The sequence below is a fragment of the Podarcis cretensis genome, assembly GCF_951804945.1.
Source record: "Podarcis cretensis genome assembly, chromosome: 5".
Lineage (NCBI taxonomy): Eukaryota > Metazoa > Chordata > Lepidosauria > Squamata > Lacertidae > Podarcis > Podarcis cretensis.
The window spans coordinates 97600681-97614298 of NC_137174.1; the positions used below are offsets into that span (position 1 = coordinate 97600681).

At 52.2% G+C, this 13618-nt stretch overlaps 1 protein-coding gene across 1 annotated transcript in view; it reads left to right on the forward strand.

Annotated features, from left to right (window-relative positions):
• The first annotated feature begins 9672 nt into the window (after positions 1-9672).
• ECEL1 (endothelin converting enzyme like 1) overlaps positions 9673-13618 on the forward strand; it is a 51609-nt gene continuing 47663 nt past the window's right edge. Inside the window, exon 1 of the mRNA XM_079977837.1 lies at positions 9673-10834. Coding sequence (XP_079833963.1) covers positions 10070-10834 — 765 coding nt within the window. The 5' untranslated portion in view covers positions 9673-10069. The remainder of the gene's footprint in view (positions 10835-13618) is intronic.

Here is a 13618-nt window from a genome sequence, read left to right on the forward strand (position 1 = left end):
TCCCCCATCTTTCAAAATGACTCTTTTTGTTAAGCTGGGCTCTCCAGGCCTCTCTTTGGCATCCTGGCGCGTCCCAGGCAGCGCCTGGTGAGGGGATTGCCAGGGTGAGGCCTGCAAGCGTGGCTCCGTCCCGCTGCCGGAATTCAAAGCAGCTCAGAACAAGGCGCGTCAATAACCTGGGGACCCTTTCGAGGGCTGCTCCCTTCACTCCATCGCGGCGGCTGCCAGAGACAAATGCTCCGTTGTCTCGCTAGTGACAGATGACGTGTCCCACCGGAGAGGAGCGACGCTCTTTCGCAGTAGGCCCCTGCGGAAAGGAGAATGAGAAGACTTACAGCCTAATCTGTGGGCATGCAGGCTGGTGGGTGAGGGGAAAGTCCTGGAGAAAGCAGGAGATCCTTCTAATGAGGAGGGACTGGGTTAGATTGGCGGGTAGTGGGCAGCGGTGGGAGAGATTTTACAGACCAGGGGCCGCATTGCAACCTTCTGGGGGCCTGATCCAAGGAGGATCGCTGGTCTCCATCAAGGAGGTGAACCCTACCCAGCCCTCAGATCAGACCCCCGCAGAATAAAATGGTGAACACATTTGCAAAGCTAAGCAGGGTCTGGTATGGTTTCAAACTGTGTGCGGGACCTTGTGTCGGGATTCCTGCATTGCAGAGTAGATGACTCTAAGAGGATTCTGTTCCTTTGCACTGGAGTGGCCTGGCTGGGGGCAGGCAGATACCCTGCGAGGAGGTGAGCAGGCACTTCGCCCAAGTCTTGTCCTCCGACTGGTTAGGAAAAATAACTTAAGAACTTCCAACCTTATGGAAAACATCTAGGGTAATATCCAGGTTTGTTTGGTTCTCCCGTTTGGAGGGCCACCCCATTTCTTGTTTAAAGCAGTTCACATGCATTAACTCCCCCCAACACCATTACAAGGTAGGTGAGTCATACTATGCCCATTTTGCAGGTGGGAGATTGAGGCTGAGAAAAAGCGACAGAGGCTTTATTAAGGCTGCCTTCCATTCTGCTGGCAATTTTTATTTTCCCTTGCCTCTCTTCCTCCAAAATCTTTCCTCTTCTTTCTCTCCATCCTCAGTGTGTCTGTTTCTTTAGATTGCTACCCTGCAGGTAGGTTTTCCATCATTGTTCATTCTGTGTTTCATACTGTACTGGGTTTCAGGGTGCTTTTTTTTTTTAAAGGTGTTTATAAATATTTATTGTTCCTTTATTATTATGCTAGAGGCAAGGGAGACTTGGTGGCTCGCAGACCTCAGTCTCCTAGCCAGGAGCCACGTGTGACTCTCTCAATAGCTCTCCGCAGCAGCCCTATAGTCCTTACTTAAAACCCAACCCTCTCATAGTCCTGCAGAAAAAATAATAATAAGGCTGTGTAGTGCTTAGCAAACGTTGGGATTTATTATTTCAGCCACTCTGTGCAGCCTGTAATTTTTACTACCCTGTGCGAGCAAGCGGCCACCACCATTAATAACGTAGGAGGGATCTGTGTGTTCTGACTCGGGGTAGATCATTCCTGGGGTGGAACTATGAAAAGCCCGACCCACTGTTCTCCCCACCACAACAACCTCAAGTTCCTAGAGGGCTTTTGGTTGCGCTCCAAATCCAGGAAGGAGGAGGAGGAGGAGGAGGAGGATGGTTGTCTTAGCAGGGCTGGCCTGAGAAAGTTGACATTCAAGACAGAAGGCAACTGCTAGAATCTTTTCTCCTCTTTTTGGGTGGGATTCTGTCACATACTGACAAATTCAGGTGGCACAATTAAATCTGATTAGGAGGCAGCACTCCCCCCGCCCCAAAGAAAAATAGGTGCCGGAAAAACTCACCACAAAGTTCTTTCAGTTTAGTGGTGCCTACACTGGCTGGCAGCTGACGCTCTGCCACTGAGCCCCGTCTCTTCCTGAGTGTGCCGCCTTCCATCAACCCTGTTTTTTCACTCACCCTTGGCCCTCTGTGAAAGCTCTCTGGCTTTTCTCCCACGCTTTCCCCTCCGTCTTCTGGCTAGCAGAAGCTCCCCCTCCCCTCTAATTAATCAGCCGGCTTCCCTCTCCCCCTTCATGTCTCTCTTCAAGGCCCACTTAAAGAGAGTGGCAGGGACAAACTCACTTGGGAAGCCAAGAAGAAGAAGAAGAAGAAGAAGAGGAGGAGGAGGAGGAGGAGGAAGAAGAAGAAGAAGAAGAAGAAGAAGAAGAGGAGGAGGAGGAGGAGGAGGAGGAGGAGGAGGAGGAGGAGGAAGAAGAAGAAGAAGAAGAAGAAGAAGAAGAAGAAGAAGAAGAAGAAGAAGAAGAAGAGGAGGAGGAGGAGGAGGAAGAAGAAGAAGAAGAAGAAGAAGAAGAAGAAGAAGAAGAAGAAGAGGAGGAGGAGGAGGAGGAGGAGGAGGAGGAGGAGGAAGAAGAAGAAGAAGAAGAAGAAGAAGAAGAAGAAGAAGAAGAAGAAGAGGAGGAGGAGGAGGAGGAGGAGGAGGAGGAAGAAGAAGAAGAAGAAGAAGAAGAAGACTCTGTACGTGCTAAGAGGAACTCTTGATCGCCACTACACAAATTCCATGGATGATTATTCACACAACAGGTTCAAATACTTACTTGGTTGGTATCCATCTGCCTCAAGAGACAATGGAGTGTGCCTTCCGGGGGTGACATCAAACTGCTGCATTAGTTTGTGCAAGCCTGGGCTGCATGTCTGGAGTTCCTGGGCTGACCAGAGAACAAGACTCCCCTCCCAGCTTCACTGATGTGGTCCAAAGGAAAGCAGATCAAGATACAGTGGTACCTCGGGTTACATACGCTTCAGGTTACATACGCTTCAGGTTACAGACTCCACTAACCCAGAAATAGTAACTCAGTTTAAGAACTTTGCTTCAGGATGAGAACAGAAATCGTGCTCTGGTGGCGCAGCAGCAGCAGTAGGAGGCTCCATTAGCTAAAGTGGTGCTTCAGGTTAAGTACAGTTTCAGGTTAAGAATGGACCTCCGGAACAAATTAAGTACTTAACCCGAGGTACCTCTGTATTTGGCACTAGCTTGGCTGCAGGAGTCGCCAGAAGGAGGCGTACAAGGAGCCATCTCACTGTCTTAGGGGCTCCACTCCAGATTTGTGTAGGGTTTACTCCCTAGCCTTTTCTTCTCCCAAAGATATCCCTCAAGGCAGCTGGGATTCAGGACCGGAGTTTTCCTTCTCCTAGATGGGCTCCTTTCCCAGGCTGATGAGCCCCATCTGGCCCTCATTTCCCTCTGCAGCATGTGCAGGAACCTCCTTCTTGACCATTGGACCCACTCTTGGTCTTGTCTGTTCAATCCTGCAGAGCCTGTCTTCACACTCAGGGGAACATCCCTAACTCCCTGAGGATTTGAGACCCATCAGTTTCCCTCACCTGGCTTAGCCGACCAGTTGAAGCCGTTCCCAGGGTGTAGCCACTGTTGCATGTTGACAGCTTCCAGGAGCTGTGGGAATGTTCAGGGATGCAGGAGAGGATATATTGTCTGATAAGAGCCTTTCCAACTTGTGTTAACAAGTTCACAATTTAGCAGAGTAACATCCCCCTTTTTAAACTTGCAGCGGATGCGTTTGCTCAGGGTCGCTAAAGCCTCTATAATAACTGTTCTAGTATTTTCCATTTATTCCCTCCTAAAAGATAAGACACAACACAGCCTTCTATAAAAGTATTAAAAAAGTTTACTCACATTCTGTTCACAATCGGATCCCAGAAGGCAGACTTAGCTTAGAAAAGTAACACATACCTGGAAACTATCTCATAAGGAGACAGTCCCTTTGTCCTCTCTTGGCTGGAGGCCAAGAGAGCATCTTATGTTGCTTCTTCAATGCATGTAGTCAGAGAGAGAGATGGCTGCCCTGTGCTTTTGTTGTCACCTGCACAGGTGAGGCCACGCCCACCTCTAGTCACATGTCCCAGCCCAGAAGGAAACAGGAAGTTTACCTGCTGGCTGGACAAACATTCCTCCCCATGTGTAAGCATGTCCACTCTAGGAATGCTGTACTTGACTGCTCTTGTGTTTCACATCCCACAGGAGCCACAGGTGAGAGTGGGCACCAAAGGAGGACAAACAACCCCAGAAGGATGACAACGTGTCGCCCACCAGAGGCACCACCCTTCCCCTACTGTGGAGAATCCCATTTTGTCCTTGAAACATCCTTGCCCTGTGGCTTTGGGGAAGAGAAGGTGAGTGGTCCAAGGGACTCGATTTTTCATGGTCATAGGCCAACACTGAGCTAACCCAGAGGCAGTTGGACCATTGGTCCAACTCTGTAGAAGGTTAAAACAAAATAAAAAAAATTCCTTCCAGTAGCACCTTAAAGACCAACTAAGTTAGTTCTTGGTATGAGCTTTCGTGTGCATGCACACTTCTTCAGATACACTGAAACAGAAGTCACCAGACCCTTCTATATAGTGAGAAGGTGGGGAGGGGTATTACTCAGAAGGGTGGTGGGATTGGGTGATTGGACTGGTGACTTCTGTTTCAGTGTATCTGAAGAAGTGTGCATGCACACGAAAGCTCATACCAAGAACTAACTTAGTTGGTCTTTAAGGTGCTGCTGGAAGGATTTTTTTATTATTTTGTTTTGACTATGGCAGACCAACACGGCTACCTATCTGTATCTGTAGAAGGTTGTTTCCGATGCTCCGATGCAACAAGCTACCCAGGGACAGGGGACCTGTGGTCCTCTATATAGTGATGGACTACAACTCCCATCATTGGCCATAGGCCATGCTGGCTGATGGGAGTAGGAGTTCACCAAGTTATGGAAGACCACCAGGTTCCCCATCCTAGAGCTGCTCCGCGTTGTCTCTCCTCCCTGCACCTCAAAGCGGATATTGGAAGAGCTGGGGAGAGCTCAGAAATGGGCACCCAAAATGATCAAAGGGCTGGAGATAAGTCGGTATCGAAGAAAGGTTGCAAAACATTCCCAAGTGGGAGAAGTAAAGGTTACCTTTGTACAGCTGGCTAGTTTCTACAATGGGATGTGGGTGGCACTGTGGTCTAAACCACTGAGCCTCTTGGGCTTGCTGAATGGAAAGTCAGTAGTTCGAATCCCTGCGACGGGGTGAGCTCCCATTGCTCTGTCTCAGCTCCTGCCAACCTAGCAGTTCGAAACCACACCAGTACAAGTAGATAAATAGGTACCGCTGTGACGGAAAGCTAAACAGCATTTCCATATGCTCTGGCTTCCATCACGGTATCCCATTGCACCAGAAACGGTTGTCATGCTGGCCACATGACCTGGAAAGCTATATATATATATATATATATATATATATATATATATATACATATTTATTAAAAAAATTTAAATACAAATGCATAAATATTAAACAACATTACTTATATCATAACATAATTTCGTCACTTCTTTGGACTCCCTCACGTCTCCCGCTCGCACTTGCATCGTTTCCTTAATCTCACTTATCGTCAAATTCAGATCTAATTCAGTGGTGGGCAATTATTTATGATCTAGCATCCTTCTTAACATTCAACCAAATTACAATATTTTTGTAAATAAATCTTGAATTTCCTCCAGTCTTCCTCAACCCTCTCCTCTCCCAGGTCTCGGATTCTACCAGTCATCTCGGCCACTTGCATATGATCCATCAGCTGCATCTGCCACTCTTCCAGTGTGGGTAGATCTTGAGTTTTCCATGACCTGGAAAGCTGTCTGTGGACAAATGCTGGTTCCCTCATCCTGAAGCAAGATGAGTGCTGCAACCCCATAGTCGCCTTTGACTGGACTTAACCGTCTAGGGGTCCTTTATATTTACCTTTTTTTAAAAGTTTCTGCATGCACACAAACACACCAAGGGGAGATTTTGGGCTTTCAAATTTCAGCAGTGCCCTGTGCAAGGCCAAAATTTGGCACTCCCTGCCTCTTGCCTCCCATTCTGCATGTGCACTACATCATAGCTCAGTACCCAGTGCGAGGGAACCATTCGCACTGCCCGAAATCCGCCTCTGTCTTCCCTCCAGTCTCTGTCTTCCCTCCAGCCAAGGAGAAGACATTAACTGAGTTTCAGGAGACCTTTCAGCTTGGCCAAAGCAGTAAAGGAGAATGCAGAGCAGGAGCATAGAATCATAGAATGGTAGAGTTGGAAGGGATCCCAAGGGTCATCTAGTCCAACCCCCTGCAATGCACGAATCTTTCACTCAACATGGGGCTCGAACCAACGATCCTGTGATTAAGAGTCTCATGCTCTGCAACTGAGCTAACCCAGCTTATGACCTGGCGGTGGGTGGGTGGGTGTATGATATGGCGAGAGCTCCAATGGCAGAGAGACTTGGAAGACCACATTTGGACCCCACCCCACGAGTGCAATGACTGGGCGATCAGCCAGGGATTTCCTCCTTCAAACAGTGCCTCCATCCCAAACTTGCCAGGCCACTTCTCCCTGACTCTGCCCCCACAGCTGTAAAACGTGCGTATAATCATGGCCTACCCTATAAGGCTCTTCTGATAATCTTTGGAACAATGCGCCCTGGGACGCTCTAAAATGCCAAGCGAGTGCCTTGCAGGTATGTTTTTTAGGCAGAGTGGCCTGGCCTGCAGGCGAGTGCAGCCACAGGTGGTCAATTGTCCAAGCGAGTTGCCTCCCAGGCCAAGCCAACAGGCCGTAGGGAGGGAGCTGCCCGCTGTGCCCTCTGCAGCATGCCAGCAGGGCCAACGTAGCCGCAGGTGCGTGGCGTCATATGCCCCCTATAAATATTCAAACCCTTTTGATTTACCCAGATCAGAGTGACACCCGCTGTAATTGATGGGCTATAAATCTCCACCGGCGACACCCGCTGTGGAGGGCGGACTTATGGTGGGGATTCATCTGCAATGCAGCGTTATGTTCCCGATTGGATTCAATCTGGATATTGGAAGTGGGGGGGGGGGGGAGAGAGAGAGGGAGGGACAATACAACCCCTCCTATCCACGCCCATCTCTACTTTTCCTGGCAGACACACACTCAGCAAAGGCACGGGACTGCCACACACACAGTTCTTCCCCCCAGCAAAGACTCCCTGTGGAACCACAGGGAGAGAGAGCTCTGAAGAATGCCGTTCTGTAGAGGCAAGGAACCCAGAGGACATCGGGTCCACCCCGCAGCCAAGCCTCAGGGGAGGGACCACCCCACCCACCCCCTGCAACTGGCCAGACCCCCAAGCAGAGAGCCCCAGCTGCGGGCCAGGTTCTTCAGGTGCTTGGAGGAAGCCAGCTGAACCGCGCGCCCCCGCCCAGTCTGGGTCGATATTGCCCCCGCCACAAAAAACGAACATCTGGCGCTTCCTCCAACCACATCTGTGAAGGGAAACTCTCCAGTCTCTCCAGAGGCAGGGAAAGGGCTTCTCTCCCCTTTGCAGCTAGAGGAGTCTATATATGAGATTCTTTTTTTTGGGGGGGGGGGTCCCTTTTTTTACCCGTTCTCATTCCCTTGCCCAGGTCCAGGGGCGATGACCCCCACCCCACCCTCACTAGGGCTTGCCCTCAACCAGCTCTTCTAGAAGGGGGGTCTCTCTTGACCCCCACCCCTCCTGCAAGTAATCAGGGGGTTCCCCTCCCCACTCCCAGGGGTCTCTCCCACTGGAGGGAGGGGCGAGGAGGTGGTCCCCTTCTCTCCCCCCCCCCGCTCCCCCTGCCTCCCTCTCCCAGGGATGAGGTAAGACTTTGGAGATCAGGCACCGCCGGGCCATTTGCATAATAATCATCGAGCGGGTTTCTCTCTCTCTCTCTCTCTCTCTCTCTCTCTCCCGCACCTCCAAGGGGGGAGGGGATGGTCGGGCTGGAGGAGCCCGCAAAGAGGGGCTGAGGCGAAGACACCCCCCTCCTCACCGCCGGCAGGCAGGCAGGCAGGCGGCAGCTCTGAGCCAGGCGACCCGAGGCTCTGACTACAGGTACTTGGGGAGGGGGGATCGGACCCGGGAGGGGGGAGAGGCGAGAGACGCCCCCTCCCGCCCAGCTCTGCCTCCCGGCGCAGCCACTGCGCGACCGTCACTGGGCAGCGAGGTCCGGGGCGCACCGGTTCTGCTCCGCGCAACTTGGTTTCTTTTTGGGGGAGGTAAGCTTTCTTTTTGAGGGGGCGGGGGTCTCAAGAAAGGAAGACGCGCCCCCCACCGACCCCCTGCTATCCCGATCCGGAGCCAGAGATCTGCTCCTGCAACTTTCCGGGCTTGCTTTCTTTGCGCCGTGGAGAGCGCAACAGATCCGGACCGGAGAGGTGGCCGGACGGGGAGGGGTGGGCAGCGGTGCTCGGGCATGTCCCAAAATGGGAGGGGGGTCGGGTTCGGTTCGAAGGACGGGGAGCTGTTGAGCCCCCCAAAACTGTGCCAAGAAGAAGCCGCTGCGCTCTGGGGGAAGGCGGCCACGAACAATGGGACCGAGGGGGGGGCACACACCACCTTCTTCCTCTACCCCCCTCCCACCGTGAGTGGGCGCACACGCTCATCCCCAAGAAGGGGGCACGTCGGAGGGGGCCCCGCGAATTAAACGCCCCCCCCCGTTTATTCTGGAGGAAGAGGAGCTGGAAAGTTGGCGAGGCTTGGAGGATCCCGGCACGCCTTCCACCGGCGTGCCCCCACCCCACCCCCAATTCGCACGGCTGGCCGGGCGTCGTGGGGTCCCGCTAGCTTCCCCCCCCCCCGCCCCCGACTCCTCCTTTGGGATCTGCTGCAAATCTGCCTGGGAGGAGGAGAAGGCGAGGAAAAGCCCTGGCAAGCTGGAGGTCCCAGACGCCCCCCCCCCCTCAAAAAAACCCCCATTGCTTCTGGCGCTGGTCCCGGAAGACTGGGACTCCCCTCTCTGCCTCTCCCGATGAGCAGCCGCGTAAGAAAGACAAGCAGGGCGGAAAAGCCTTCATAGAAGAGGCGAAAAGAGACGATCGGCGGTGCCCAAACCCCAGAAGGGAGATCTATGTATCGCCCCCCCCCCCAAGTTCAAGTTATGGGATGGGGGCGACCCGAGCTGCAGGGAAGTTATATGTAGCAGGGCTGGTCGGACCTCTCCGCCCGCTGCCTCCTTCCCCTTGTTCCGCGATGGAAAGAGAGAGGGGGCGTCTTTGTAAGCCGGCGAGGTCTTAGAGATGTGGGGAGGGGGGCGCATCGCCTCCACACACCCCCTTAGATCATCCATAGCGAGACCCATTCCTCGAAAGACAAAAACCCCATCGGATCATCTCCTAGTTGGAAGGGAGAAATGACTCAAAGGCAAGGGTGGTCGCGATGAACTGGTCCCAATCTCAAGCGCCCCCCGCCCGTCTCCAAAGAGGCGCGCGTCTCTTTCCGCGGGGAGCTGGGGGGGGGGCTGCTAGCAATGCCTCTCCTTGGAGTCTGTCCCGCTAAAAATGCTCTTTTTCTCCCGGAGTGGGGGTTTGGGGGGGCAGTTTTGGCGGGCGCGTAATCTCATGGGCCTTAGCAGGGAAGGGAGTTTGCAGTTTAGGAAGGGTGGGGAGAGTTTTGCGGGGCTGGCTCGGGGAGGTGGGCGTGAGATCAGGCTCCTCTCCCCGCTCCCCGCTCCCCGCCCCACCAGTTCCCTGTGCGGACCGGGGACGATTCCCGACGAGGCTCTTATTGCGCGTTGCGCGCCCGAGGATGCTATAAAATATGGAGGCGCCTCTCTTCCCTCCCGCTAATTAAAACATCTCACTGTATGTGTGTTGCTGTTTTGTTTTTTTTGCAGAGCAGCCCCCGCCTCTCCCCGCGGAAATTAAGCGGCTCCACCTGTTCCCCGCGCGCGTGGATGTCCCCGTCCCGCGAGGGATTCCCTGGACTGAGGTGCTTCCAAATCAGGAACTTCTGTTTCTGCTGCTGCTGCTGCTGCTGCCTGCCTGGTCGCTTGCCTTAAACGCCCCCTGCTGGAATCTCCTGCCGCAGCGACATAATGGCCACCCGGTGACCTCTGTGCCCCTGTCCCCAGCCAGCCTGCCAAGCTCCCCTCTGGCCTGCCAGCGGAGACGGTTTTAGGGTAGCCCAACTGTTTCGGCTGCACCGCAACCATGCCATAGAACGAAGCACGAGAAGCGGGAGTGGATTTTAGCATCGCACAGGGCGCCCCTTAACTTTGAGAGCCCAACATCCGCTGCCGCGAAGATGGAGAAGACGTACTCTCTGACGGCGCACTACGACGAGTTCCAGGAGGTGAGGTATGTCAGTAAGTACAGCAGCAGCGGCACCCTGCCCAACGGGTTCAACCTTCAGCTGGGCGCAACGGTGCCCAAGAAGCCTCGCTGCGGACTCCCCCGCTGGAGCCGGCGTGAGATCTGCCTGCTCTCGGGCCTGGTCTTTGCAGCGGGGCTCTGCGTCATCCTCGGCTGCATCCTGGTTCTGAAATACGTGGCCCTCGAATACGACGCCTACTGCCTCAAGGGATGCCAGGAGCGCAAGGCCCTGGTCAAGGTGTCGCGCTTCGTCGCCGGCAACATCGACCACACCATTGACCCCTGCAAGGACTTCTACTCCTTCGCCTGCGGCGGCTGGCTGCGGCGGCACGCCATCCCTGAGGACAAGCTCATCTACGGCATCATCGCCGCCATCGGAGAGCAGAACGAGGAGAAGTTGCGGCGCCTGTTGCTGAGGCCCATCCGAAGGCCCTACCAGGCCTCGGCCGAGCGGAAGGTCAAGGAATTCTTCCGCTCCTGCCTGGACATGGCGGAGATCGACCAGCAGGGCGCCCGGCCCATGCTGGACGTCCTGGAGGACTGCGGCGGCTGGGACATGGCCGCCGCCACGGCCAGGCAGGCGCGATGGGACTTCAACGAGCTCCTGTACAAGACGCAGGGGGTCTACAGCACGGCCGTCTTCTTCTCCCTCACGGTCAACTTGGACGACAAGAACTCCTCACGCTACGTTATCCGGGTAAGTGGGACCCCGCTGTTTGTGGGAAATGAGACTGAGTGGGGGCAGACTTGGGTCATCTTTGGTATCCTGGCCCCCTCAGCCAGGCCAACGTTTGGTGCCCCCAAATGGATCTTCTCAATGATGGATCTTCTCAATGTGGTGCCCCCTTGGCTCAGCAGCCTGTGCAGGGGAATGGCCCTAAATTCAACAGAGTTGGAAGGGACCACGTGTGTCATCTAGTCTAACCTCCTGCAATGACAGAATCTTTTGCCCAATATGGGGCTCGAACCCACAACCCTGAGATCAAGAGTCTCGTGTTCAACCAACTGAGCTGTTGTCACACAGGAGAGGCCATGGGATGCTGTTTCGTACCAGAATTGGACCGCTGGCCCTTCTGTCTCAGCGTTGTTCCAGGGTGTGCCCGGAGCCATTTACATGTGCAGCTTTGTCAACCCCTAGTGGCTGAATGTGGTTCACTGCCTCTGATGCATGTGTGGTACATGTTTCCATGTGGGCTTGTTCCTTTTGCAACCTCACATGTGTCCCGTCCCCACCCCCCGCCTTTGTGCGTGCATTACTGGGCACTTTTGTTGTCTTTGCTGCAAAAGGTGCACTTTTGCTGCGCAAGTGTACTTTTGGGATTCATTGCTATTCTTTTATCCGCTTTGTAGCCGTGCATTTTCAGTGGAAACATCAGATCGCAGGGAGGAGGGTGGGGAGGGACTCAGGCGCATAATTCAACTATTATTATAGGCACTTACAGCCGTATTGCACCTCATCTTCCAAGAGTTAACAAAAGGAAGACGTCCCTTTCATAGTGTTCATTATCCGCTCCTTCTGTCATACATATTCAGCGAGGCTGAAGTCAGACAGTCGTTTCTGAGGCAGCCAAAAGTGGCTTGCGAGAGGATGTGTTTCCTCTGGCAAGGCACACCCACACACCAATTTCTTCTGCCCTGCTCTCAGCTCTAGACAAATGGGTTTCTGCAGCAATACAGACACCTGCTAAGCCTGTTGAGCATAAGAGAGACTGGGATAAAATTTTACTTACAGAAATATTGTAAAATTTTTGAATGCTAATGGCATTGAAATGAATTGAAGGGGTTCTAGCAACAAGGCTAAAAATAAGATTGGATGGATAATTAGACAAATTAATTGGATATGAATTTGCTGAATAAATCTTTAACAGGGATACAAAAAAGGGAGATGTGAGGAAGTCAAGAAAATAAGTGAATCAAAGATGAGAAGTAAAAAGAGGGATTTTTGTGTTTTTTTTCCTTTTTAAATGTGTTTTTTCTTTTCTTTTTTGAAACTATTTTTCTTCTTCACGTATTTTATAACTTTGTATTTTTGTGTATTTGTTTTTCTTTTTTTTGTTTGTTGTCATCTTTAAAACTTAATAAAAAATATTTATAAAAAAGAGAGAAGGAGAGACTGGGATAAGTTGCTGCAGGAAGATTTCCGTGCTACCTTGTGGAAGGAGTGTACCTTCCTGGCAGGACACCTGCTTGGAGTGCAGAAGGCCCCAGGTTCAATCCCCGACAGCATCTCTAGGTAGGGTTGGGTTGAAAGTCTTCCAGCCCGAAACCCTGAAAACTTGGACAGCTGCTGCCAGTCATTGTAGAGGAACCAGTGGACTGACTCAGTATCATAAGGCAGCTTCCAATGGGTGTACGAAAAGGAACGACAACAAAAAGCCTGTCTTCAGCTTCAGGGTTGCCATATTCCTGCTCTTGGGGTCCCTTCCAATGCTACAATTCTATGGTCCTGTACCAGCAATTCCCCAGATTCTGTAGTGTTCAGGTAGAGGCAGTTTGTGCCATTTGGCAACCAATGGGTTTTTCTAGCCGTTAAGAGATACTAAACTGTCCACACCTCCTCATGAAAACCAAGTAAGAGATTAATAGAAGCACATGGATTTGATTTCAGGTGACACTCCCTCCCCCAGACCCTTTATCTTACAGCACCTGATGTGTGCTATTGTTATCATTCCAATTTATCTCCTGTCCTTCTTCCCAAAGCAGTTCAGGGTAGCAAATGAACAATGCATGCATTGCAATGATAATGCAAAACTCTTATCTCTCAGCCTTTGTTCCAAAAGCCCGTGGAAAGGGAATCAGGCAAGCGACCTTGCAGGGCTGTTGTGAAAACGAAGCAGGCACAGAATCATAGAACTGTAGAGTTGGAAGGGACCACGAGGGTCATCTAGTCCAACCCTCTGAAACGCAGGACTCTTTTGCCTAACATGGGCCCTGAACCCACAACCTCGAGATTAAGAGTGTGTGTGTGTGTGTGTGTGTGTGTGTGTGTATACCGTAATTTAAATGCCACCTGCTGCTACACAAGCCACTGGGCAGTTTGCAGCAGACAAATAGAATTTCAAAAGTCCATAAAATAATGCAGTCCTGAAAAACATTTAATAAATCACAAAAGGGCAGTTCCTAATAGTGGCAGCGGCCACCAGGTCTCTCCTCCTCCTCCAAGTTCCTGCCAAAACAGATGCATCAGAACCAGTCGACTAAAACTTCTTCTTCTTCTTTGACCATCCCTTGTAGCCGAGTAAGATTGTCTTCCATAAACACGGTTTTAACAATGAGTCCGTAAGTGACTGTGGAGGCCAATTCTGGATCCAGAAGTCCTTCCACAGTGAGGACATTGGTTTCCGGGCGGGAGTTGATCACGGTGAGGGTTTGCCAAGCATGCCTTCCTCTTAGCACGTTTCTCCCTTGCATCTTCAAAACCCACAACACCTTTGGTAAAGGCTGTTCTCCGATTGGAGCACTCGCAGGCCAGTGTTTCCCA